The 26,916-nt window shown below is 37.0% G+C and overlaps 1 protein-coding gene across 7 annotated transcripts; it reads right to left on the reverse strand.

Annotated features, from left to right (window-relative positions):
- Positions 1 to 416: 416 nt before the first annotated feature.
- On the reverse strand, positions 417 to 26,692 carry NT5C3A (5'-nucleotidase, cytosolic IIIA). Of its 7 annotated transcripts, none has more exons than XM_064704868.1 (11): positions 13,397 to 13,597; positions 12,906 to 13,012; positions 10,309 to 10,359; positions 5,968 to 6,066; positions 5,455 to 5,524; positions 4,707 to 4,753; positions 4,473 to 4,558; positions 4,106 to 4,195; positions 2,700 to 2,862; positions 2,165 to 2,365; positions 417 to 1,533 (listed from the first exon to the last, which is right to left on the reverse strand). In XM_064704868.1, exons 4-11 carry the CDS (start codon positions 6,064 to 6,066, stop codon positions 1,432 to 1,434), a joined length of 858 nt encoding a protein of 285 aa, XP_064560938.1. In that variant the 5' UTR covers positions 10,309 to 10,359; positions 12,906 to 13,012; positions 13,397 to 13,597; the 3' UTR covers positions 417 to 1,431. The 7 variants fall into 7 exon arrangements, with proteins under 7 accessions (XP_064560938.1, XP_064560937.1, XP_064560936.1 ...); XM_064704869.1 differs by lacking the exon at positions 13,397 to 13,597 and adding an exon at positions 26,405 to 26,662 and having other exon boundaries at positions 921 to 1,533; XM_064704867.1 differs by lacking the exons at positions 10,309 to 10,359; positions 13,397 to 13,597 and adding an exon at positions 26,405 to 26,662.
- Between the last annotated feature and the right edge of the window lie 224 nt (positions 26,693 to 26,916).

Here is a 26,916-nt window from a genome sequence, read left to right on the forward strand (position 1 = left end):
AAGGATGATCACACTGCCTCAGATTTTGCACTGAGCCTCTGCCCTGCATTCAAAATACAGGGATGAATAATTTCATTTTACTGCAGAAGATGCAGAGGTGGGGTATGGAAACTATCCTCTCTCTTCCCTTCTTGGAAAAGTTCTGGCAGTGGTAGTAACAGATGTAAAGCTGCTGATTTGGAAAAAAATGTGTCTGGTAATACCAAGTCAGAATTTTAATAACAGACCAGAGGCTGTAAGGAAAGAGGCCATGTCTTGAGATGTGTTGTAATTCTGGTGGAAGAGAATGCAGATCTAAACTCTCCCACATTTTCATTACAATTCCTCAGGAACGGGAGATGGCAGAGTTTCTGTTCTGTATAAAAGAAAGCAAAGGGGAACAATGATTATATTGCACATTAGGGGAGTTGTATGATTTGATCTCTTTTATTAATGAATAGATTTAGTGCAGCCCAGACCTCACAGGAGCAGGGTCACAACATCATCTTTAACTCATCGTGCAGCAAGCTTCTGAAATTGCGGCTGTTTTAAGCTGTACTCTGTACACAATGCTGAGAGGTGCTGTAATGTGCTCAGTACAGAGGAAAAACTTTCAGAACATTTTTTTTGTGTTAAGGGTGGTGAAACTGGCACAGGTTGCCCAAGGAGGTGGTAGATGCCCCATCCCTGGAAACATCCAAGGTCAGGTTGGATAGGGCTCTGAGCAGCCTGGTCTAGCTCAGGATGCCCCTGCTCATTGCAGGCAGGCTGTGGACTATCAGCTTGTGAAACCATCTGTTGTTACAAAGATGAGAAAATTTATCTCAGACACACTAACTTAAAACATTCTTCCCATTTCACAGAGGATAAAGAAACAGTAAGAATAGAGAATGTTGTGCGATGATGATGCAAAAATATGAAGAAGAAACACTTTGCCTGAATTGGGTGAATAAAAGCATTTTTACTGATGAAAAATATATGTATGAAAAACTTTTGTGTGAAATTATGTAGCATATAAGTAAGATCCTTCAAAGTACAGCTGAGACCGAAATGTCTTTGCAAAGGCAACAAATGCACACTCTCCTTACAGAGCATTTACACCTTCAATTTTACAAAATAGCCACGTTTTCTAAATGCTGCTCTGAAATGCCTGATTAAAAAGGACAGTGAACCACAGTATCCCATCAGCAGCAGTTTATCACATCTATAAATCCAATTTAGATCTTGTTATAACAGGAGTGTGAGACAATAAAGAACAGTGTAAGAGCAGTAAGAGGAGCTTGTTGTTGATAATTGATACAATATATATTTCATAATACCAAAATGAAGATAAAAGTTTTAAATTAAATCAAACAGTTCCGTAAATGAATAATAAACACATCTAAGATAGCACATGTGTGCTCTTCTGTCCAGTTGCCTCCTGGAAGGAATGGAGTGACTTGAGACTGCAATTTACAGGATTTTCTGTAGAATGGAGTTGGCAACTTCCAGGGATTCATCTTTCACCAAGACAATATCATAAGAGTCCATGTATTTTTCCAAAAGCTCATCTACCTAATTGCAAGAAGGAATAAAGAGAAAGACCCCCTTAGTTATAGAATTAATTATTGAAAAAGTTTTTGTCATTAAAATATTGCCCAATCTTTCCACCAAATTCTCAGAATAAGCAATGTAAATAATGTATTACTCCTACAAGTGAATTCCACAGGAGGACAGAGTAGGAGTGCCCTGACCTAAAGTGCATTCCAGGATAAAATAATCATGTTTATTCCAGGGTGTCACACATAGAGATACTGAAAGAAGAACTACTCCTGGAAGAGCAGGGACATATACAAAATAAAGTTTTCTCTCTCATCAGTCCAAATGGATATTCATTATAAATTAGCAAATAATCAGTTGAGTGTCACTTAAAAACCCCAAAAAGTAAAAAGAAAAGAGGAGGGACTGCCTGGATTTGTTATTTGTGAGATTATAATTTTTCTCAATTATCAATTTAGTACTGAAAGGAGGAGAAGCCACAGGAATTTAACAGAATTAATGTTTATAGCCTCTGAATTTTACTTCTCTAGGAAACACCTATTTAGAAGTAGCTCTGTACAAAAAACAAGGCAATATATACTTGTGGCTCTGATTCTAACTCCCAGTGCTTCATTCAAAGCTTACAAGGTTATGTAAAGCTACTTACTTTATCATTGAGATAGCCAATCTTAAGAATGTGCTCAACATTTGCTACTCCATCTGCCATACTCAAGTCTCCTTGAGAATCACCCAGCAGTATGATATTGCTGTTGTCTTTTAGCTGTTTGAAGTACTCTGTGTTCTTCAAGGCACCATCATGTTTGTTGTAAACATGAATCAATTCTCCTTTAAATCCTTTTAATATTCCCTATTGAAAAAAGCAACACTGAAGTTATGTCTGGTACCATTCAGGCAGGACAGCATCTAGAATGAAAGAGGTGATGTTACTGGTGAGCCAGGACTGAACTGCAAAATCTGTCATGATGAACAAGATAAATTAGTTTAGAGTAATGTCATGGCTGTGACAGCACAGTTAGGAGCAGGCAGACAATGATTCTCCCTGCTTGGAGGAGTGTACAGATCTATCTCTATATATATCTGTACATATCTATCTTGTAGTGTGTATAAATAGATACTAAATACCACAAATAGTGTGGTATTTATCAAACATGTTTGAGAAGAATGTGTTATTTCATACATACGTTTTCATCAAAGTCCATGAAATTGGAAACCACTTTGACATTAGAATGGTAGACCCCAGCCTGGTGGATTACTTCCTCAAGAATGTCACCAATCCCAGCAGAAAATATGAACACAGGAATATTATGTTCACTGAGCTTATCAAAGAAGTTCTCATACCCTTCTCTGCAACACAGAATGAAAAAACGAATCAAATCTCAAATAAAAAAAGCCAAGAAAAGTTCCAATTTTTAGGAGACAATCACATCATCTTTGGAAAATAATTGATATTTCCTGAGCACTTTACTGCATTTCTTTTAATTCACCTTTTCAGATCAGCAAGAACCATCTACCTAACACAAGGCATGTTTGCAAGAAACTTTTGCATCAAGCTGTTTAGTATTGGTCTGTATAATTTCTGCCCCCAAAATATCTAATCATGTTTTAAAGATTTAAAAACACTTTCCCCTCCCTAAGTACTCCAGAACAAGCAATCAGAGCTCACTCTAGCTACTATCAGGCTGTTCATCTCTTTTCAATCTTCCTTGCTTAAATATCTGACTTTTTTTAGGGTCATTACTATAAAACAAATTTTGTCTTTAAATCTTCAAAATATTTATTGTTTTGTTTACTGAAAGATTTTTAGTATGCAGTACCCTATGTATAGCATTCCAAGAACAAGAAAATATTATCTCTATATGCTTTCTCCATACAGACATAGATTGGTAGAATTTTACATTTTAAAAAAAGCATTGTGAAAGTTCTGGAAAGAATTTTAGCTTGTGGGTGAAGATTCAATCAACATGGACTTAAGCTTTCAAACAGGCACAGACTGGGTCCTTGTCTTTTGTACAAAAAATAAGGATTCAGTCAGTGTTATAAACAAATACTTTCACAATTTAAATTCTAACATCCTGTTTCAGTATTCCAAAATTTACAGTTTTACAGGGCTTTCAAAGAGATGGAAATCACAGCACATTTTGGACAAGGATTTTGCTGTCTTTTAAACTTGCCTTCAGCCATAGAAGAACAATATTTAATACAACATATGAAACATGTTCCTCAAGTGTTTCTCAAAGGAATTAAGTTACACTTCACATTACTCTTAAAAAAAAAAGGATCACCAATGCCATTTAAAGAGGATGAAAGTCTACAGAAATTAAGCTTGTAGAGAAGGGACTAAAAAAAGTTTCAGATCTCTGCTTTATACACTGAGATTACTGTCTGCATTTAGATAGATACAACACAACAATTAAGTGGGAGCATGGAGAGCTCAATGTGGTCCAAGGTTAAGGTGTCTCATTCTCAGGAAAATGTGTGGGTTTTTTAATTTCCCTTTTCTTTTTCTTTTCCTCCCCCAACACTCAGGAAGAATCTACAGAAAATGCTCTAAAACAGATTGATATAACTCAAATCAAAAGGAACTTACTTCAGCATAACATCAGATTCCCTTACAATTTCTGCAAACTTGTCCTTCTGTAAGCCTTGTTCAATGAGTAGTGCATGGGATTTATGGTACCTAGAACATAAACAGAAAATGGGTTGAATGTTGCTTACATCACACTGCAACACTTACTAAGGATCACCTTTCATTAAATTTCATTATGAAAAACGCATCCTGTATGGTTAATTCTTGCTTATTCAGGTTAAGAGCAAAACAAAACCAGTTGTACAAAACTTAAAGAGATTAATTCAGTTAATGTAATAGCTAAAAGCTAAATACTGCCATTAATTTGCTTTTAGAGACTTACTAAATCTAATATTAGTACAATCTGAAAATAGGAGGTGTCTCTTACCATTCTACCATATATGGGTATTTCTCTTCAATGGTGAGAGCTGGATCAATTTCAATGGCATAGTAAGTTTCTTTCAGCTGAAGTAACTGAAGGGGGAAAAAAACCCATCAGATGTTTAATGTATTTCATAAAATGCATTGGGGTTTGGTCTAAGCAATCAAAAGAACACTCTTGTCAGGGAATAATGACAAATGTCTGTACAACAAACCAAATGCTTGTAGGTTTTTTGTTTACCTTTTTCCGACATTCATCTGTGATGATCTTAGAGTTATCAATGATGTCTGGGAAAGGGATGAAAAAAAAGACAGTTAAACAAGATGATACATATCTTTTACTTTGCTCTACAGCACTGTAAATGGCACAGATGACAATGTCTGGTGACATACCAATATGTTTCCTCAGAACCTTTCTTACCGGCAACCAGCAAAAAGTACATTTTTCTTCATAAGTATAAAGGTGCCCTTCCCTTAATCTCTGATTTACAAGGTCAGTTACAAGCTTTTGTATCTGTTTCTTGAGATTTGACTGTTTTCAAAATCACCTTGAGGCATCCTATATGTTTTAGAGTTCCCATTTCTCCTTGTTTGTTGCAAAAGACTACAGCATAAGGATAAAATTGCCAGTAATTCTAAGGAGTTTACAGTCTGATTCTTGCAGGTGTCAGGACTATGATGGGTTCTTGAAAAACAAAAGTCAACCATGCCATATTTAGCCACTAACATCTGAGAGTTCAAAACTTAATGTTTTAATTGTGAATGGCAACTTATCTGATTTAATTCACACAGATTTTGATTATTATATATATATACAAATACACATAAAAATACAGTCACTAGAATACTTTGTCAGCAGGTTGTACAGATTAGGTAACAAGTCAATATAAAATCTCATTTGGAAATAAATTGAATAGAAAATTAAAATATAGGAAAAACTAAAAAGAGCAAACAAATCAATCTGTATTAAAAAAAAAAAAAGTACTCACTATGACAAGTTGGACATCTTTTTCCATTGTAGGAAAATCTACTTAATGTCATATCAAAATCTGTAATAATCTATTTAAGGAAAGAAAAAGCAAAACTGTCTTACAACATGGAGGAACAAAATAAAGAATGGCTAGAAATTCTGAACTATCAACAATAGCTGCAGCTGAGTAGCATGTGTGTCACAGAAGCCTCCCTATTCTATTGAGCCATTGTCATGGAAGCTAGCATATCCCAGAAGAGTCATGGTTTTTCTAACAAAACTGTTTTTCTCATTTCTTTGCTGAGAATAGTTTCTGAAATTACTAAGCTTCTATGCTTATGTCATTTACTTAACTAGTGTCAGGCTGAGTTACAGTTGAATCAACAAGGACTATCAAAAGAGTTAACATGTCTAAGTTTTGGAGATTTCTTGAAGGTTGAATTCTATTACATACATACAGTTATGCTTAAATTTTTTAGCATAGAGTAACAATCCCACAGTTGCTTTTATTCCAAACTCTTTGGACCTTTACCTGAAGTTTGGCAGCTCCACCTTTGATGAGGCCACAAATAATCTCCTCTACTCTTGCTGGATCCTTAATATGAACAGTCTTCTTCTGAAATTCTGGCATCTATGAAGAGTAAGAACAAAGACATAAATACGCTTGCAGAGGAAAACCTCCAAGGCAACAGCTGCTGTCCATCAGGCTGGAAGCTCTGCATCTACAGTTTCATGTGACATCAAGACATGGTCAGGACAGAAAGACAAGAGTAAGAAGAAGCAGGAAATACTCTGGATGTATTAATCAATGACTGCATACTGTTCTGTTTGCTTACAACATCTGTTTTCATTTCCTTGTCTAGGTATCACTTTATTCAATAAACTGACACTCAGAAAAGGTCATTATAGTTGTAGGACAAAAGGGAGATATGTAGGAACAGGACATATGGGATCATCTTGTGATGCAGATATGTCACTAGGAGATGGTAAATCTTAAAACTAACTCTCTTTGCAAATAATATGCCATTAAAGTATCAGAGATAAAGAAGACATCTATTGTTTCCTTGAGAATGCTGAATTAGTGTCAACTGGGTATTTCAATACAACAAGGCTGTGCAGCAATCCCTCCTCCCTAGCCCAATCCATCAATTGCTACCATTACCTATTTCACTGCACACTTTTGAAATAACATGATATCACTCGATACATTCCTTTTGGATGAAGTATATTTCTTGAATGTTTTGATAAATGAGGGATTTGGTATAAAACAAGAAAAAAACCCCTAAAACCCACAAACCCCCATTCTTTCCCAAACAATTCCCCAAGCCTTTGTTTATTCTAAGAGTTTATCTTTAAACTTGCAGAACGGTAGAAGAACTATTTATTTGCAGGAATTTCCCAATGTAGCAGGTATTTATTTCCTTTATAATCATGTATGGACCCATTCTAAAGCAAAGAATCCGCAATTTGTCTAAACGGGCATTTATGAGTAGTAAACTTTATTTTTTATTTATAAAACTCCAGAGATGCTAAAGTGTTAGGAATTACATTTTTAACATTCTGATCCTTCAACCTTCCTTTTCTCATAGCTAGCATGTAATCAGTGCTGCAATGAGCTAATTAAAATAAAAGGTGGTGGTGGGGAGATTCTATTTCAGGAAGTTTCTGGACCCAGAGTTCTCGTATGACCAATTGTCAGTAAGTCATGCAGAACTGTTTCTTCCAGCTCTTGATGCCAGTAGGTCTTTTCTTCATTAGTAACAGCCAACTTGCAGTCAAATTGCAATTTGGTTATCACATAAGAAACAGGTGCCATTTTAAGGTATGCAAACATATGTTTTTGTAAGGGAAAAGACACTTGTGTGCCAGACACAAAAAGGATCCGAACATACCTTGAAATATCAGCTCTAGTCCACTCTGTTCTCAGGTGGGAGCAAAACATTGCAGCTACATCCTTATCAGATGAGCAGAGGCTCATCTAACTCTTTGTTCAAAACCCCCACTCACATATTCCTCACATTCCTCAACTATCTGTGTGTTTGGAAAAGTTTGCTTAATGTCTAATCTTCCTTACTGTAATTTCAAGTCATTCAACTTGGAGAAAAGTGTTCTTTTTCTCAGATGCTCACTGGATAAATTTTCCTTTCTGCCTGAAAGTAAAACCCCAGTGTTCTTCAATCTTCTTTTGCAGAACACAATTTTCTAAATCTCTGATAATTCTTGATGTTGCCTTGGCCCACCCAGTTGAACCACATTGTTTTCCAACACAGCATCCATGACTGTGGGTAAAACCTTTCTGCTCTGCTCTGACAAGGCCTTGGCTGAAGGGCCACTCTGGCCTTGTCTTCAGGTAGCATCTTTGCATGTACACTAAAACACATGCCCTGTCTTAGCAGTAATATGGTGAAAATGACTCAAATTCAGTTGGAAATGACCAAATATTCTCCAAAATGACTCCTAGAAAGAAATGGGTATTTGTGCAAAATGTTAAATTTTATATTTAATCCTTCTGGATTGTATCTTTTCTTCCATGTCACTGCTCCTATCTTTCAGTAAAACAAATAATTCTAAATCCCCACTGTGCTTACTGCTACTTTCTGGCTGATGTCCTCAAAGACACTGCTGAAAACTGAAAACAGAAATCCTTCTAAACCCTAATCGTGAGTCTCTGATAAATTTCCAAGTTTTTCTGCTCATTCAAAAAAGTTTCACCTATACCACAGTACCTTGTCAAAAATTGTCCTGAACAGGGTATTCACTACTTCTTTGCTTTATAAATCTCATAAAGAAACAAACTTTATTAATTTCACTTTGATTGGAAGAATTAAGGTTTTCCTTTCTGATCTTTTGGCAAAGATATTTTCTGTAAAAGTGGTATCTCCTAAGGCAATATCCCCTGAGTTCTTTGTGTTATTGCAGTGCCTGGTTACTACTTCTTTTAGCACAGCAAAGCCACAAAAAGTACATCAGGATTGACTTCCAGCTCTCAGCTACTTCCCAGGCTGGGAATCATTGAGAAAGCTAATGAGTGTTGACAAGAAATAGAATTCCTGAAAAATATCCATTAAAGGATTCACTAATCTTTAGAGATATACCTTTACAAAGCATTTCTTTATTCACAATTAGCAACACATCTAGCCTCACAAAACAAAATATTAATAATCTGTAACTCTTTAAAGGCGCTTTATGGTTTTTCTTTTGTATCTTATATGGTACTGGTAAACAAAAGTAAGCTTTCCACTTTTTTCTGCATAGACAATATTCTTTATAATGAAGCACAAAGCACTTTGACTTGGTAATTTTTGTACTGTAAATTGACTAATCTAATTCCTTTAACTATCAGCAAATTATATATGTATTTTTAGATTTGGAATGCAAAAATCAAATAGTGAAATCTAAATGCATGCTTTTTAAGGAAGTAGTTAAGCATTATTTGGTTTACTTAGATACTAAGCAACAGATTTCCTAATATAATTAACTTAAACAGATGTTGGGGTAGATGGAGAGATCAGAGGAAGGGACTGGAAAAGGAAAATTGGATTGTTTGGTACTGTTTCATTTCAGACTGAGCCCTTTCGTAAGTTTCTGAAACAACCTAAGGAAAAATCTTGGTAAACACTTTAGTAGATCATGTCAAACAAGAAATTGCTTGAGATTTTAAGTATGATGAAAACTTCCTGCTTTGATGTTGTAAACTCATACTCAAGATCAGTTTATAAGACTAATTTATTTCTAACACACTCTTCATTTTTGCACACAAATTGAAGAGTATTTTAATTTAGGGGTGGGAGAAAGTCTTCTACAGCAAGTATAACCCAGACATTTTCATTCTCTCAGACACTCTTAGAGGAAAAAACAAGTCTATATTACAGGTGTGACATCTGATAAAGCTTCAGACAAATAGGGTTAGACAAAATAGCCACTTTTTCTATCACTAGTTCCTGGTATTAATATTTGCAACTGAACATTAAGCAGCAATTCTTTTATTTATCCTTTATCATTATTATAGTAGAAGTAAATGAAACTGTCTAAGGACTGGGTAAATGAAACTGAAACTGCAGCCACCAATTTTCTGGCAAACTGTTTCCTCCAATGTTTTACACTCCTGCCCAGTTTAGCTGTTGTTTTGTTGTTGCATATTTGCCATTCTTCCCAGTTGAAAGAAAAAAACAGATTCTAGTTAGAAAGAGCTGATAAGACAGATGAAAGAGTTAGGGTGAAAAGTTCAGTCAATTTGATAAAATTAGTGTTTCTATTTACTGTTTAAGAAAATTCTAGCAGTCAATTCAGTGTGCACACATAAACCTCCCAAAATTCTGATGCACCAGTTGACTGGGATGAGCAAAGATAGAGAAGCAGCCAAATAAAAATTTCCACAGCACTTAACCAAGTCAAGAAAGCTTTTCAGATCCAGGAGCTTCTACATACAGAGCTAAAACTACATAAGCACAGGCAAAGCAATTCAAAATTCATTGTGACATCTGAAAGTACATCATGTTAAATCACTTAAGTGCCCCTATTTATTCTGTCATATTATAAAAGTGTGAGAAGAGTTTTGCTTTCTTACCAAGAGCATCTATATGCTAACGAATAGCTCAGAGGCTCCTGTGTCTTAAAACATTATGTATGACAACTCCCAAAGGTAATTTGTGGTTGGCATATACACTGGCCACAAATACACTTTAGTTTCTGGTCTCTGACATATTTAGGAGCCTCTGAGAGAAGGAAGAACAAAACTGAAAAAGATTATTTTAAAGGTTGAGCTTAGTTGGATTTATGAAAAAGAAAACAATTATCTGCTTGTTTGTGATAGCAGGTAACTGGAATAAGGATGTAGGAAATGATTTTGTAGCTAAGAATGTTATGGTCATACCTTGAGGAATGAACAGTAATGGATTCACGCAGGTTTGGAAATCCCCCAGTCCTACAAACCACAGAATGGGTCATTTACCACAAGTTCTGAAAATTACAAATCTATTTAGTACATGAGACATGCATCTGTGTAGCTGGGTTAAGTAAAGAGAAGTGTTTGCCATATTGAATTCTAGTTTTGAAATGAAGTTTCTTATATACAACTGGATAACAGAAGTGCAAAAGAACTGCTTTTATGTATCCAGGTGCTGCTTAGTACATAAGTTGTCTTCTTAGTATGTGAGGCAGCGTGTATCTAAGTGCATGCTGTGTCAGTTTGATTATAAAACAGGAGCTGGTGATAAGACCTGTCATTCATTTTAGTGATCTACGTGAATTTACAGCTGCCATCATAGACATTTCCAATTAGGTATCCCAGGAAATTAAAAACTGATTGTGTCCACAAGGAGTAATGTCATGTTCTGGAGCTGGGATTATACTGAATTTTTCAATCTACTGAGTGTTGGAGGTACAGCAGTTGCTTTCCTCCCCCTACCCAGTAAAACAAGTCCTGATGATTAACACAAAAATTAAAAAAAAATCTAATAAAAACTCCATATAAAGGACAACTGAGTGACCTTTTGTGTTCACTGTCAGTAATTTTAAGTAGGGAAGGATGAGTTGATGAATTACTTGCTATCTTAACTACATAGAGATATGGCTCATTTCACAACCAACTCTAGACACGGAGCCTAAAATATTACAAGTACTAACTCAATCTGTAGGAGGTTGTCATCATAAGTCTGCTAAGTAATGCTCTGACGAAGGACATAAAAAAATGGTGCAGAGTATTTTTATACTGATACCCTGTAAGCCTACACTACTTGGCAAATACCAAGTTTTCTTATTTTATAAAGACTCATCTAGTATGGAAGCCTCCCAAAAACCAAATCGTTGCTAAGAAAACACCCTGGATTATAAGTGGAAAACATTTTAAGAGAACTTCTCTATAAATTTCAGTGATTGACAGAGTACTTTGTTAGATGTCAGTAATTCTGAATCACAGTAAGAACTGCTCTCACACTTGTAAATGTATTAAAAATATTCCACAAAATTTCAGATTACCATAATGTCATGAAAAGGACAGGGTAACAAATAAGATCGAAATAAAGATCTAGCTGTAATGCTATTGACAGGATGTGAATTTCAAGTATAACACAATTTCTATTTTCCTTCTTTGTTGGTAAACCTGCCTTAGACTAGACTAGGTTTCAAACCTGTTATCTTTTGATAGAGAGAACACACAAGTGTGGGCTGGCATGGAGAGAGAGCTATCCATGTTATTTCTGAGCAAGGCAAACAGAAATCAAAGTGATAAATTGGTTAGGGGAAAATTATTTGTAAATTTGATTCTAATCTATGTTGGCAGCTTCCAAGTACAAGAGTATAAACCAAGACTAAATGACATTTATTTTGGGAATTGCAGATGCCCAGTTTCAAGGTCTTAGACTAGCTATCACATATATTCACTTATGAACATGTACCAAAAAAGGCAGGGCATGGCAGCAGTGACAGCTGTGAAATTTGATACCCAGAAGCTACAGAAAAGTGGTTTTGGTGTTCTTGGTGGAAGAAAGAAACAGTTTGGTAAAAATACAAAGAAATAGTGTACATTCCTTAATTTACATGTTATTTTCCAATAATTTTTTTTCTTTCTATTATTACAGAACATGACTTGCTCTAGAAAACAAAGCTTAAAAAACTTCTGAAAGCATGCAAGCTTCTCTATGTAATTTCTGCTGCTTGCAACATTTGAATTGCAAGAAACCGGGGAACTATAACAAAATCTACAGAATGACACTGTGAGAATCTTTTCCTCCAAACACTTATGCTCATGTATGAAGCAAGACTGCCTATAATTCAGACAATTTGAATTCTGGCCCATGAGTGCAACAGAGGTCCCTCTTAGCTGCTCCAGCTAAGTAGTAGTTAGTAGGCTTATATTTTAGACAGGAACATCAAAAGCTACTGGACATGAGTGTAATCACATCAATCACTCCATTATGTGCAGGGAGTCAGGAGAACTTCACTAGTAATCGTGCACTCTTCTAGCATAATCTGAGCTCAGGACACAGAGACTCACTAATTTATAATTCCCAAAACCAAAATACATGTTATATTCAGATGATGCAAACTCAAATATGGTAAGAAATCCTTAGTAACTAGTAATTACCAAATTACTATTTTAGTAGTTCTGCCAAGAAATAGCCTTAGGACTACTTAGTAAAAGAGTAGTTATTATGGGAATGAAACAACAGAACACTAAGTATCTTCACAGTTACTTGATAACATGCTGTAAAACTAGATACCCAGCACAGGTTATATGAAATAACTGAAAATGGGTTCACTGCTTAAGCTATTTTAAGACATGGCATAGGATGCACACTAAAAATAATTTTTCCTGGTTTACGGTGTTTATTTATTTACATATTTTTATACTTAATGTGCTGGATTCTGATACTGAATTTGGAAAAAAAAACCCTTATAAAAATCTGGAGAGAGCTCTTTCACAGAAAACACGACAACAGCATTTCCTCTTGTGTTTTTAAAGGAGAGTACCTGTGCGTTGAGCTTAGGGCACTCCTGATTCTTCTGTCCTTGATTTTGTCCTACTGCAACAGCATAGGTGGCAAGCAGAGTCCAGAGATGCAGGGCTTGCATGCAGGCTGCCAACAAAAACCAACCAAATCCTTTTAAGAATTGGTCTGCTATATTATGTGGTCTTTCTATTCCTGCTGCATAAAATAAAAGCCAACATGCACGGTACATAGTGACATCACTGTGAAAATACCAAGACTCCAGAACAGTCTGATACATAGTTAGAAGTAGAGGAACATTTAAGCTATTCAATGAAAACCACTAAGTATATTTATTCCTTTGATGCTGTTGCTCATTCTGTGCTATCATATTTTTAATTTAAAAATACAGTTTTTTAGGTTTTTTCACAGTCACAATTAACAACAGCAAGTAAGCCCTCAGCTCCTAACCCTGGCTTAAAAACACAGGCAAGAAGACAGTCAATACTGCTGACAGAAGCTGTGCACACTTACCCGAGGGTTTTGCAGGAGCAGCTGCAGAAGCAAAAGAAAATTCCTCTTGCTTGAGACACACTAATATAGCAGCCCAGGGTGCAGTTGAGGGCGTTACCAAATACAGCCTGACTAATCCCCGTGCAAAACCCCAGGGTCCTGTGACGCACGTCAGCACTGCACAGCAGTTTGTTATGCTCAGCAGTACAGCCCGACGGGCTTACAGATCATCAGCTGGTGCACCAACAACAAAACCTTTGACCTTCACTGAATGAACAGCTTTCATGGATGCAGCAGGCAAATTTGGGCTGCTCTAACAGAGGAAGGCAGCTGTTGTTCAAAACAGAAGTTTACTATTTTGTTATTTTTTAGCTCTTTTACAAAATCTTTCCAAGTATTTTAGGATTTCCTGTTGCACAGTGCCACAAATTTCTTAGAGCTTCGTTTACATGGTTTCATTAATGTTTACTAGGCAGCACACATTTATTCATGTAGAAGGAGCAAATGAATTAATGAATCTTTGTTTTGGCTGTAATTATCTGTGTGATACTGAAACAGGAAATCAAGGAGCCTTGTTTGTCAGGATTTTTGAGAGCCGAGGCAACTCCACATAGTTTTAGAAGTTTGTCATTAGGCATGCTGCCTGATCAAAGACCATAACTAGGTGACAGAAGATGGATTAAAAAGAAATGTTTTTTAGAGTGAGGGGATGAAAGACCTATTGTCTAATTGTATTTTACATTTTGAAGTTGTGTAAATGCTAGTGTCACGCAAAACTGACTATTGCTATGGCAGCAGTGCAAGCTTCTCTACTACTACCATAACTCATGTTCAACCTCAGGTTTATGATCCCTGTTTCAGGATGCCAGGACTAACCACCACCATCAGGCCAATGCACAGATGGCCACTAATGTGACCAGTGTAATTGTCAGAGCTGAAGCAAGGGCAGGTTACAAGTGTAGCACGTACAAAACCTGTAACGCTATAAAAAAACCCCAACAATAGCAGGGCTCTAGAAATTCATTAGTTATGAAAATATCTGGTGTGCTTTCTACACTAAAAAAAACAAACAAAACAACAGACTTTCTGAAGGATACAGTAGATCCATATGTTTTGTGTCTGCATTCCAACTGTAGGCTACTATGTAGTCTATCAGGATTCCTCAGTGTATCTGACCTACATGTGCACTTTCATTTTGTTTTCAGAGGTGTTCTCTGTTTTGAGCCAACGGAACAACTGAATACTTGAGCTAATACAAAACATGCAACTTTACTCAACACTTATCCTCTTAGAATTGACCAAGATCCCCTGAAATGTACATGTTAAATTCTGCTGTATCCTGAAGCAGTGAAAGAGTTTGAAAGACATGTTCAAAATATAACATAATCCCTGCTATGACTGTATACAGTAAATTGAACTTACCTGGCATTGGTATTGCCAGGATTCATAGCTATCACTAAACTACTTGTTATAGCATTTGTATACTGTTGTAACAGGTAACATTCAGAGAATTTTACCCTTAATAGTATTTTAATATAGGCAGCATGCTTTTCATTAATATTTTTATAATCATATTTGGGGAACATATGTATAGCGCAGTGTATTGAATAAATATGAATTATTTGCACAAAAAAAAAGGATTTTATGTCCCTGCTAGATTTCCAATGTTAAGAAAATGTTACAAACAATGATGTAAAATACTATTGCTAGATGATTCATGTAGTTCAGGTAAGACATCACTTGATACATTCAGTTTGCAAAGAACCTGCCTTTGAGCTGTCAAGAATCTAAAGAAAGCTAGTTTCCCTTTCAGAAAGCTGGGGAAACAAAACCAAGATGGTTTTAAAAAAATCATTTTATTAATTTTTTTAAAAATAAAAAAAAACAGTTACAGAAATTAAGTCCAACTCTTACAGACTGTTTTTGGTATACCAGACTAATTAGAAAGCATTCTAAATGAACTATTACAGCCTCAGTGAAAGCCCTAGAAAATGGCGTGAGCAAAATTTCTGTAAACATTAATACAGCCAACACCTAATTCTTAGAAAAACATCTACACTATCTTTATCAACAGTGTACTTTCACTCTAATGAAAATGCCATACATGAAATTTCTCAGCTACAAAACCAGACTGTCTTTGCAACTCCAAGAAATCTTTGTGTACAACACTTTAATTACCACAGCTCCTACTAACCACATGCTATTACTGCTGATTTGAGCCTGTTGAGCATTTTGTTTACAGTGTTTAATGTCTGGTAAAAGAGGAGTTAAAATGAACACTGAACACTGATTTTTTCACAGAGAGAGAAATAAACTCCAGCATGACATTTCTACTCTTGAAATATGGAAGGACATTTCAATATATTTCAAGAACCACAAACAGAAGAGGTGTAGTTATTTCAACAGATAGATTCTATTTTAACATTTTCTCTTTGGCTGAGGGCCATATCTGGACTACAGAATATTCTATGCAGAAAAAGAGAGAGAGGAAAAAAAGAACAACACTGAAAACACTAGATGATTTATAATTTATATAAGACTGGGAAAAGGTTTAACTTTATATGCTCGTGTGTTAGGTGAACTTGGTTTGTAGAGGATGCTCTTGAATATGAAGCACTGCAAGTTTTAGTCTAAAGCAAAGAAAAGCTGGTTCTACCAGTCCTTCCACACCCGTGACCTAGGTTGCATCCATTTGTGGAAAGAATTAGCACAGGAATATTGCCTAAGCAAGTAAGCTGAGCTTTTTCTTTAACTAATAAATGGAATACTTCAACTAAACTGACATAAACTTTTAAAGATCAAGAAAGGGATCATACCTTTTTAGAATATTTCCTACAATATTTAGAGATTACTGAATTCTGTCTAAGGTGATTGAATCTTTGGTGTAAACATTAGCTAGTGTCTTATGAGCTTACTAGCTTTTATTCCTGTTTAGTGACCCTACCACAACTGAACAATTTTTGAATATATCCCTCTATATTTAGTATGTTGCTTGACTTTACTTGGGCAATACCTTGCTTTATTGTAGGGATCAATTTTAAACATTAAAGATCTTTATTTGTTGCCTAATTTTGCTTTTGTACTAAGTTTACTTAGTACATATTTTCCAAAACAGCCTACTTGATATAACCTCATGACACAGGGAAAGGTACCTCAAGTACCAAGACCAAGCAGAAGAAAGGAACCAACACAATCCTACTGTACTCAAACACGATTATTATTCATGCCCTAGTGAACTGAGTTAATGAGCAGCATAATGGCTCCAGGAATAGCTTTTTACAGCTGTGACAATTACAAGGAAAGTAAGATCAGTGGTCAGTTTGATGAAGCTGGGGTACATAAAGGTTTAGAAGGTTGCTTGCAGGAATTTTGGATACCACTTATCTTTGCAGTACAGGTTTGGTGTAAAAACCCATGGCAGCCATATTTACAGTTGGTAGGATGCAAAGAACTATGATTTGTATATGAAAGTGTGTGTCTGTCACAGAGATCACTTGTGAGGAGTTAACCAATTCTAAAAAGAAAGAGCTTGAACAGCACGTTATAAAAAAGTGCTAAGAACATATTAAAGACTGAATGCAACAAATTGTGATAAATCCAGAGATGGCACATGCTAAGTAGGTGAGGCTCTCAACCTGAATGGTATCACAAGACATACTTGTGATATTAAAGTCTCTATATCTTTTAATAGAGATTTTCTTAATCTGATCAGAGATCCAGGTTTCTTTACAGTTGATGGGAAAACTGGTGATCATCCAATAGTTGATCATTTATGGCTGTACTGAACACAAAGCTTAATGTCAACACACACTAAAACAAGTCCTTAAGCATTTCTTCTTCTGTTTAATACATTTCTCTGATGATAGAATAAAAGATATTGCAGCATCACTGTCCCTTATGCAGCTTCTTCTTGCGCTTACAAAATCATTCTAAAAGAAGAGATTTCTGTTGGTGATAGATCAACAGATATTTTGGCTCTTACAAGAAAATGAAGAACTAATAATAACTAGGGTCTACATTTCCAGTATTTCCTGTGATCCTGTCAATTACGAGTTTGGGCAAGAATTTAGTCTGAGAGAATAAAGGAGGTACAAAACATACAGAGCAGTTCTGGGGTGAATGAATGCAGCTCAGGATAGGCATTTTTTTCTCTGATTGTATATTAGGGGAATCATCTAATCTTTGTGCCTAGCTGCCATTCCCTCATTATGGAGAGATTTAACCTCTATAACTGGCAGGCTAAAAGAAAAGGTATGTATTATTTTGTTATCAGTAAGTATCTCAAAATGATGAAGAGATCTTCAGACATTTCTAATGATAATCTTGGAAATACCACAACTACCTAGCCAAATTTAAACTGATGGGTTTTTAATCATCATTGCTTCTCTCTTGCCCTTGTGAAAAAAAAAGAATATAAAAATATTCTAAATGTAAGCAAGTTCAGATCAACACAATTAATCACATTACACTTAATTTTTAAAAATAGCTTCTAAAGCACCAGGATTGAAAGAAGAATTCAAGGTTGTAACACCCTTTCATTGCTTGGCAGAAGAATATGGAGGATTTTTTCTTGGCCTTCATACACACATTTCACTATTCTTACCAGAGCTTTTAGGATAAAAACTTTATAAATCCATTATGAACTTGGAGCCTAAATACCAAAACCAGTTCTGGTTACTCTATCTTACATGGAATAAACTAGAACTGGAAAAGGCTCGAGTTTTAACTCCATCCTTCCTTTTTCTTGCCAGTTCTTCTGAGAACACAGATAATCATTTTTGAAAAATAAGAATTTTTTATTTGAATGGTACTCTCATTTTCCTTTAATACTGCTATGGAGTATGTTGGAGTCTGCCTGTCTGAAAGATCCATTTCCCTACATTATACAGAATCTAATGCTTTCTTAAAGAATGCTTCCAGGTGAGGCTGCTGGTACAAACAATCCTTTTCAAAATAGCTAGGCAAACAAAGTAGAATTCTAATTACTGGCAGTATGTAAATATACTGTGGTACATTTACAAATCATTGATTCTTAATTAGCTATCAGGTATGCAAAACCTCACCTTGCATAAAAAGGTCAATTTGATGAGCCATACTATTTTCTCCCCAAACCGTACATTCACATGTATACCTTTTATAATTACATATCCTGTATATATCTACATGGACATGCATTGAAAGAACTTAAACAAATGCCTATTTCCCTAGAAGCTTCCCATGTAACACTATCTAGAATGGAATTTGCATTAAGGCCAAGGCTTGGACTGAAGCAGTTGCTGCTGATTCTCTTTTTCTCTTATCTGTTTCTAAGAAAAAAAAAATCAGCTTAGATTTTTTTTCACTAAGCCTAAGAATCCTGTATCTAGATCAAATAAACTCTGACCCTTGAATAGTGGAGTTGTGGGACTCAGTTTGAAAGCAAAGTCAGCAGGACAAAGTTTAATCTACAATACATTACCAGACACTACATGGAAGAATTAAGTGCTAATATAATATTCCAATTAAATTACACATTGAGACTAATGAAGTTTATAACTGGTAGGTTCTCTTTGATTACAAACTCTTTTTTAAAATTAGTGAAAAAAAAATTCCATTAAATCAAAAGATGGAATACAACTACCAAACACTCCTTTTACAGGTAACAGGCAGAAGCATCATGGCTTGAGGCATGAAGGATTGTTTTGACTCCACATCTCTGTCTTTTATGAGTGTTTCTCACTGCTGGATCCATTCAAAGATGCTGGATGCCATATTTCTTGTATCTCTGTGTATTTGCCTTCTGGAAGAGTTCAAAACCAATACTGCCTCTACTATTCTTTGCACTCTACTACTGCTTAAGTACCGAGAGTGCTCCTGCTTTGTGCTAATGCCCACCCTTCAGTTTCATGTCTGATTTTTCCATGGCAACGTGCAGACCAAACTGAGGCTTACCCATCAGTGATACTCACTGCAAAGGCACATGCAGCTGATAATAGCAAGTGTTGCCAAATAGCTGCTGAGTGAAAAAAATCACACTTTTGGTCTGATAACTAGTAAGTTTCTGACAAAGAGGGAAAGCTTTAAGGGAACAAGATTAATGGAACATTTCAGTGGTATTCATTCTGTCATTTTAATTCCAAGGTAAAAGAAAACTAAACCACAAATAAACTAGGATTATTTCAGTGATCCAATTTGCAGAGCAGACAAACAAATCTTTATAAAGGAGTACAGGAAGGAAATGACAGTTAATGAGTGGGAAACAAGTAAGAACAAGCACATTTGAACAGGAATTTTCTTGGTGGCAAACCCAGCTCAGGAAGTCTGAAAGCCTGTATACAGACACTTAATTATCCAAGTCTGGGCTTTACCCCAACCCTTTCAAAAAAAAAACAAAAACATTTAAAGTATTGAGATTTATGAAAGTAGGAGCCACATTTCTTTCCAGCAATAGGTATTACTGCTATAATTTAGAGAAATGTCTTTAAAATTATTTTTGTAATTATCTTCTGAGGTAAGTCAGTGCAATTCTCTACTATTTTTAGGTATTAGTGAATGAAAATATTATAGTTACTTTTAGTATTTAAACATGGTGTCTTCTTTGACCTGTGTGCTGCAATCTTAAACATATGTCCACTTGTACTGAAAAATGCCTTCTCTTTTTCTTTTGGCATTTATACAAAGCACTCTTGTTTAGGCCAATTTAAAAAATTCTGTGGACTTTTAATGGACACTGATTTTTTTTTTCTTGAACCATCAGAAGCTCCCCATAAATAACCTATAAAAAAGTTGACTAACAAACAGCCCCAGATTCCAATCTAATGGCACATTGCCCGTCAAACTGCTGCATGACAGCCATTGAACTAAAATGTTGCTTACTGCAGTCATAAGTTCTGTGATGTTTTACAGCAGCTGACCCCTGGTGATTGATGACTTTTGGATGGGAGAAAGAGACTGACATCCAGCAACTGGTCAAGATAAGAGCTGCATGAAGACTGTGCCCCGGGAAGAAGAAGTCTCTGCAGATCAACTACTGCAGTGCTGTGACTGCAAGAAGGCCAGTTAGACTTCACACACACCCTCCATGACAATATAAACGACTCTCTTGCCCATTTTTATCTGGCCTTCTATCCCTGCGCAGTGGTTAGGGAAGGAAGGCAGGGAGAATAGCTGGGAGATGTTCCTGCCTCTCAGCTGTGCTTAGCCTGATTTCGGCGGCGCAGCGGGAGCAGCCCGGCTGAACGCGCCGGACCGCAGCGGGCAGTGGCCGGGATAAGGCCCCGCCGGGGGCCAGGATTCCCTGCAGGGACAGGTTCATCCCGGTGCAGCGGGAGCAGCCCGGCTGAACGCGCCGGACCGCAGCGGGCAGTGGCCAGGAAAAGGCCCTGGCGAGGGCCAGGATTCCCTGCAGGGCCAGGCTCCTGCTCCTTCCACAGCAGCGGCCGCCGCCTCACACACGGCCCCCGCCAGCGCCACCTGCTGCTCCAGGCCGTCGGCTGCAGCTCGAGCAGCCCGACCCGACCCGCCGCCGTGAAAACCAATTAATTACTCTCTGACAAACGCACCAAAACACGGCAACAAAAGCTAAGTCTGCTTCTCTTCTAGGATTTTTCCTCTCTCCAGTAACAACCCTTTGCAGGAGGTGAAGTGTACACTGTATTTCACTTGCACAAAATACATTTGTGTATGCACACACATAATGATCCACAATGGTGGATCATTACTTGAACTAGCCAACACAGAAAAGAATATGTATTTTGCATGTATGATGTAATTCATGCCAGTGAAAATAAAACCTAAAAGGAAGCTGTGGTGGGGGTTTTTTTGTGCGATTTTTTGTTTGTTTGGTTGGTTTGTTTTAAAGAAAGGACTTCAAAAGTTCAGGCATTGAGCAAGTTTCCAGTGAAGACCTACGCAAATTGCAATATTTTTACAATTTACAGGTACACTGCTATTGAAGTCACTGCTAGTATTCACCTAGTTATAAATGCATGGATCCATACCCTGTGTCTCTTATATTGATCAGTTTGGATACTTTCTATAAAAGCTGGCAGTTCTTGTTAACTCAAGACTGAAGGTATGACTGGAATGCTATGCAACTTAAATTCATAACATGAACAGATTTGCAATGATATGCATATTCAGGCGAAAAACTAAAAACTCCTTTATTGCTGCTTATATTGTTTGACAGTTAAAGGTAAACATGTTTAAGACTTGCAGTATTTAAGCTGTAAAAGAGTTTAAAAGATGCCATAGATCAACTGGTAAAAACGAGTCATCACAAACATGAGAAAAATCACTTAAAATATGACTTAACACATAGCAAGCATTTATTAAAAGGTAAATATATTTCAGAGCAAAATGACTAATTGAAAGATTGCTTTTCTGTCTTGGAGAAAGACTTTATACAAAAGATAAAAGAAAGCAGCAAAAAAGCTTTTCTGAGCCTAAATCCACAATCTATACTGTATCCTGACATCTACACTGACTACTTGGAACTCAGATCATCAGTATGTTTTTGATAACTGTTATAACTTGCATAAATGAGTTCTAAAGAAACTAATGCAGAATCATAGATTTAATCTTCCCATACCCATCCCTTGTAAGAATGTAGGTTTCAATTTACTGAATTAAAAAAAAAAACACAACACAGGCAGGAGCAATTTCAGAAAATGAAGACCTACTTCTGAAACAGATAGCTGCATTGTAGGATCAGTTTACTATATTAAATGAAGTAAAATATTAATATGTACATAATTTTGACAATGAGAGGAGAAAACAATGGAATTCAATCAATTTTCATTCTCCTGGGATACAAATTTCCTACATTTCTAACTGAATTATTTTACATTGAGAATGAAACCTGTTACTGGTATCCAAGTTGAACCAACATGCATTGTCCTTAGGGTTTTTCCTGCCCTGTGAAAACTTGCTTTACAAGCCACATGGTAGGTGACTTATATGATGCACTGACATTAGGCAGCCAGGTATCATGCACTATCTAGGTGGCATATATTGTGATTATCTCTGCAAACAGCATGAGGGCAAAACAACCTTGTTTTAGTAACTGGTGTCTACCACTGCCAGTTGATTTTTCTGTTGAGGAATACAGTCTAAACAAAACCCAAGGTTTATAGGAATAGTTATATCTCCAGTACTCATGCCAAATTTAACTTGGTTTTAAAATGTTAACAATAATCTAAAAATTATTCTAATACTCTAATAACGTAGGGGCTCTCAGTCACATGTCAATAGGTAGCAGTGGTATTAGGAGCTCTTTCACTTTTCACTACTTAGGTGCATTTATCACAGCACCATACTTTTTGAACAATATTATTCCCAAATGGATCATCTCACTGCATGGCTCTTGAGCATATCCAGACAGTGACAATGTCTTGACAAAGGCTTCATTAGAGGGAGTCCATCTTCCTTCCATCCCCCTTTTAGTGATTCCAGTTTACTCAGACTCAAACCCTTCTTCAGCTCTGTATAGGCATAAGCACATGACAGATTGCAAATACCAACCACTTGGACTCCTGAATATGTATGCTACACATTACACACTCCTCTGCTTTTTACTCTGCTGGGAGGTCAACCTGCCAGAGTAACGTCACAGTTACTATAACAACTAGTTACCAGCAACAAGACAAGAATAATGAAGTGGTGTGTGATTGCTGCCAGTTGTATCTTCATCTCTGGCACAAATGCTCTTGTGCCCTATGAAACAAGAACACAGGCTCACCAGAGACTGCCAGGTAAAAGAAAATAATAATAACAATCAAAAAAATACACTTCCCTATTCCTCTAATAGAATATATACTCACAGAATATGTTCCTTTATTTCTTAGGCAAGTAGACAGATAGCAGTTACCTTGCTTCTTATTAATTTCCTTATTTCCCTCCAGGTAAACACTACTACTGCAAAAATCCATGCATTTCTTCCCTTGAACACAATAAACTGTGCACTGCCCAGAGACAGTTGAGTGGGTGAAACGCTTCCTGTAAACTGACACTCTGCTTTAAAGCTGAGTTCAATTTGTTGTTGCTGAACTTTGATACAAAGTCTCTTTTTCGTGTAATTACACCTCTCACTTCAGGGGCAGATTGGAGAAATGGACAAATGTAACTATACATTTGTCCAGTTTTCTGGAAAACAAACCTGAGAGAGGAAGTCTCAGTTTAAGGTATTCTCCTATTCTGTTTTCAACAAGCTCTATTCCGTTTCTTATTCTAACAGAAAAAAAAAAATTAAAAACTCCAAAACCAAAGAGTGAGGAACAAGCTGCTGAAAAAAAACCCAAGATTTTAACAACTTGATTTATGAAACAGACAACAAAATATACTGTTACTCCTCTAAGAAGTTTTTTCTTATGTTAAGTGGTTAAGTGCACATTTTAATTAATTTGGGCTACTGTTTACAGGGGAATGTTTCTGAAATATTTAGGCAATGTTTTTCACTCTAGTTTGTGAACACCAGTTTTCTACCAAACTGATCAAAAGCTCAGCAAAAAGTATTCAATCAAAAATTGAAGTCTATTGGCAATACAACTATTTGCTTTATAGGAATACACAACTTAATTGCAAACTTGTCTGTGGCTTGAAAAATCCAAAAGACTGAACATTAAGGTTTCGTCTCTTTCTAAAATAGCCTGGAAACATTTTCTAGAAAGTTACTCTGAAAATCTAATTAATTGTCAACCATCCCTTTAAATTACAGTGAGCAACCTTGTAGCTAACTTTTGCTTTCACCTGACTGTGCAAACACTTGTACAGTTTCACAAAACTGGCAACGTGGCTGTGCTAAGTAATAGCACAAGGCTTGGAGAGATGTTTGTTTCTTACCACACAGAGTGAAACTTCTGTGACCATTACTATTAATGCCTCTGTTACTTCAGAAGTGGAGCTGAAGTAACTCTGTCTACATTCATGAGTGCCTAAGGGAAACTCCCTGTTCGCAAACTACACACTGCGGAGGAAGACACAATATTAACATTTTAATTATAAATTTAAGCCTTTTTTATCAAATAAGATGAAGCAATTTTAAGATGTCTCCATTAAGCTTAAATTTCTCTCTCAGGCTAATTGGTGTGCTTAAGGAATTAATCTACTGAAATGTGAGCTAGATATTTAAGAATTACCTGATTTCATTATTCAGCAAGGAAAGAGGGTTACCCTTTCCCACAATGCTTGAGAATCCTTTCCACTTTTCTTCACAACATTTCTTCTAGGCATCATAATCCTTGATATTAACTTCTCTTACAGATGTTCTCTTTGATTTGTAAAAGTTCCTGTCTTTTTAGCACTTAAAGCTATGTAATTTTTTTTTACTTATACTTGGGTTTTTATATTCTTCTAACTTTATTTTGACTAAGAAAGAAAAATTGCTGTAGTTAATTATAATGAAATAATGTTTCATTCACATAACTAAGATGTAAATAAGCCTGATCCCAACTGCTTTTGATAAAAGTTATACATCAAGGTAATTCTGAGTCTAATGTGGATATAAAACTACAGTGCAATGTTCCCCAAAGAAAATTTGAACCAAAAAACTCTGCTGAAAATATAAGAATGAGCCCATAATTTTAATCTGACACAGAAGACCAGCCAGGTATTGGAAGAAAATACATTTCAATAAGGCAGTATTGTTTCTTACCACCATAGTAAATTACACTAAGTTACAGACTGGAAAAAGCATCTTCTCCTCCACAGTTCAAAGAAAAGTCCCCCTTGTCATAAAATAAAACTGATACAGTGTCTCATAAATGACAAACATTGAATCAAATCTGCATTGGTGGATAAAAGAAAGTTCTTCCGAATGCAGCATATTCAAATAAAACGCATGTACACATTTTTGCCCATACTTGACAAACTCAATGCCTTGGTATGAACTTTACATAACTATTTCACTTATTTCAAAGAAATTGCACAGCCTGAATACATGTGTCCACTGAAAATACTACGTAAGAAAGAAGACCTGCATCTTTAGAATTAAGGCTATTTGCTAGTTAAAGTGGCAATCCAAAGTTTCTGCTCTCCCACAAGCCATTGGAACTGTGCTTGGAGAAAATAAAAACCAAGTCATTCCTCTCCAAATTGTCAGACGACATGAGATGACATGACTGATGACTAGAAACAGTTTTTTTTTTCAACAGTAAGTGATGCCTCTACAATGAGCAAAAAATCCAAGTAGAATTCTTCTTCGGACCCACATTATCACGAACTGCCCTGCATGAATTCCACTGGCAAGCACGGCAATGTGCGGCCAAGTGAGCACTTAGGCAGCTCGCAATTTACATACAGAATCCTAGCTCTTACTAAAATCTGTTTCCACGTGTAATTATAAAAATTCATCAGAGCTTTCAGTAAAATTCAGCAGGGCATCACAAAATACCCATTAGCTAGCATCAAGTGCCTTGACGATTTCAGTTCAGTTCTTCAGTACGGCGGTGTCCAAATCACAAAATCTGAAGGACTTCCACATAACGAGCATGTTGTCCAAACTAAGATCTTTTACGACCCAGTTATTCATAAGCAGATATTTAAATAATTTCCTAAACAACAAGTTTAACAAGGGCAGCTAGAGAGAGCGAGCTCCATCTTCCTTTTATAGTAACCGTGAACAGACTGTGCTTCCCAGTTTCAACAGATGGTTGAACACGTGCTGTGTGCGTGTCCATTTTTCTTTTAAACTAACTGCGAGCAGGCTTGTAAATTACCACCAAGACCCACGGGTACGTATGTATCCTACAGGTGTATACGGGCCGGACAGCGCAGGGCAGGGCGGCGCAGACCCTTTCCTCACGCACCTTTTCCGTGCCAGTGGGTCACGCCGAGGAGGAAGGAACAGCTGCTCCTGCCTCCAGCGCTTGTCCTTACAGAAATCCCAAAGTGAGCTCAAGGTCCCCCCTCTGCCCCTCCAGATATGATATCCCCTCGGGATACCGCCTAGCTCCGCGGGAGCGGCCGTGGGGAGCCGCCGGCCGCAGCAGAGGAAGGGCAAGGAGAAGGGCGTGCGTGCCGGGGCCGAGGGGCTCTCGGCCTCTTACCACGTACCATCTCGATGATCTTGGTCTTCTTACCCGTCTTCTTCTTCATGGTGAAGATGTACTGCGCCAGCACCACCCCGCCCACCAGCGCGCACACGCTGGCGCTCGCTACCGCTCCCATCTTGGCCACGGCGGTCCTGTCCATGATAGTAGTTCCCGGGGCGCCGGGAGCCGCTGCGGGGAAGCGCGGCTGCGCCCCTCGCTGTGGGCGAAGGAGCGAGACCCCAGCGAGTCCCCCCTGACCGACCGCCGGGTCGGCAACGACGGTGCCGCACGCGCCCCGCCGTCCCGGCCCCTCGCCGGCCGTACCACGCCACAGGCCAAAGGGGGAGGGTAAGGGTAGACTCACGGGTGGAGCTGGACTCCTCGAGAGCAAGAGGTTTCTGTGAGAGGTTTGAAGAAGAAAAAGAACCAGTCACCAAATGCTTAGGGTTGCTTTTTGAATTTTTTTCCTCTCTGAAAATACAAAATAAATGTTTCTCTTCTTTGCTCTTCCCCCCAAGTACAGGACAAAGTGAG

The sequence above is a fragment of the Zonotrichia leucophrys genome, chromosome 2, assembly GCF_028769735.1.
Source record: "Zonotrichia leucophrys gambelii isolate GWCS_2022_RI chromosome 2, RI_Zleu_2.0, whole genome shotgun sequence".
Taxonomy (NCBI): Eukaryota; Metazoa; Chordata; class Aves; order Passeriformes; family Passerellidae; genus Zonotrichia; species Zonotrichia leucophrys.

Bases quoted from the DNA above. Each gene is read 5' to 3' on its own strand.
- NT5C3A (XM_064704872.1), bottom strand. From the start codon at position 26,542: ATGGACAGGACCGCCGTGGCCAAGATGGGAGCGGTAGCGAGCGCCAGC. The intron at 2,863-4,105 runs GTAAGTTCCTTT...TCTGTGTTGCAG, and splicing joins GAATCTGATGTTATGCTGAA to AGAAGGGTATGAGAACTTCT. The intron at 1,534-2,164 runs GTAAGTAGCTTT...TCTTGCAATTAG, and splicing joins TTGGCTATCTCAATGATAAA to GTAGATGAGCTTTTGGAAAA.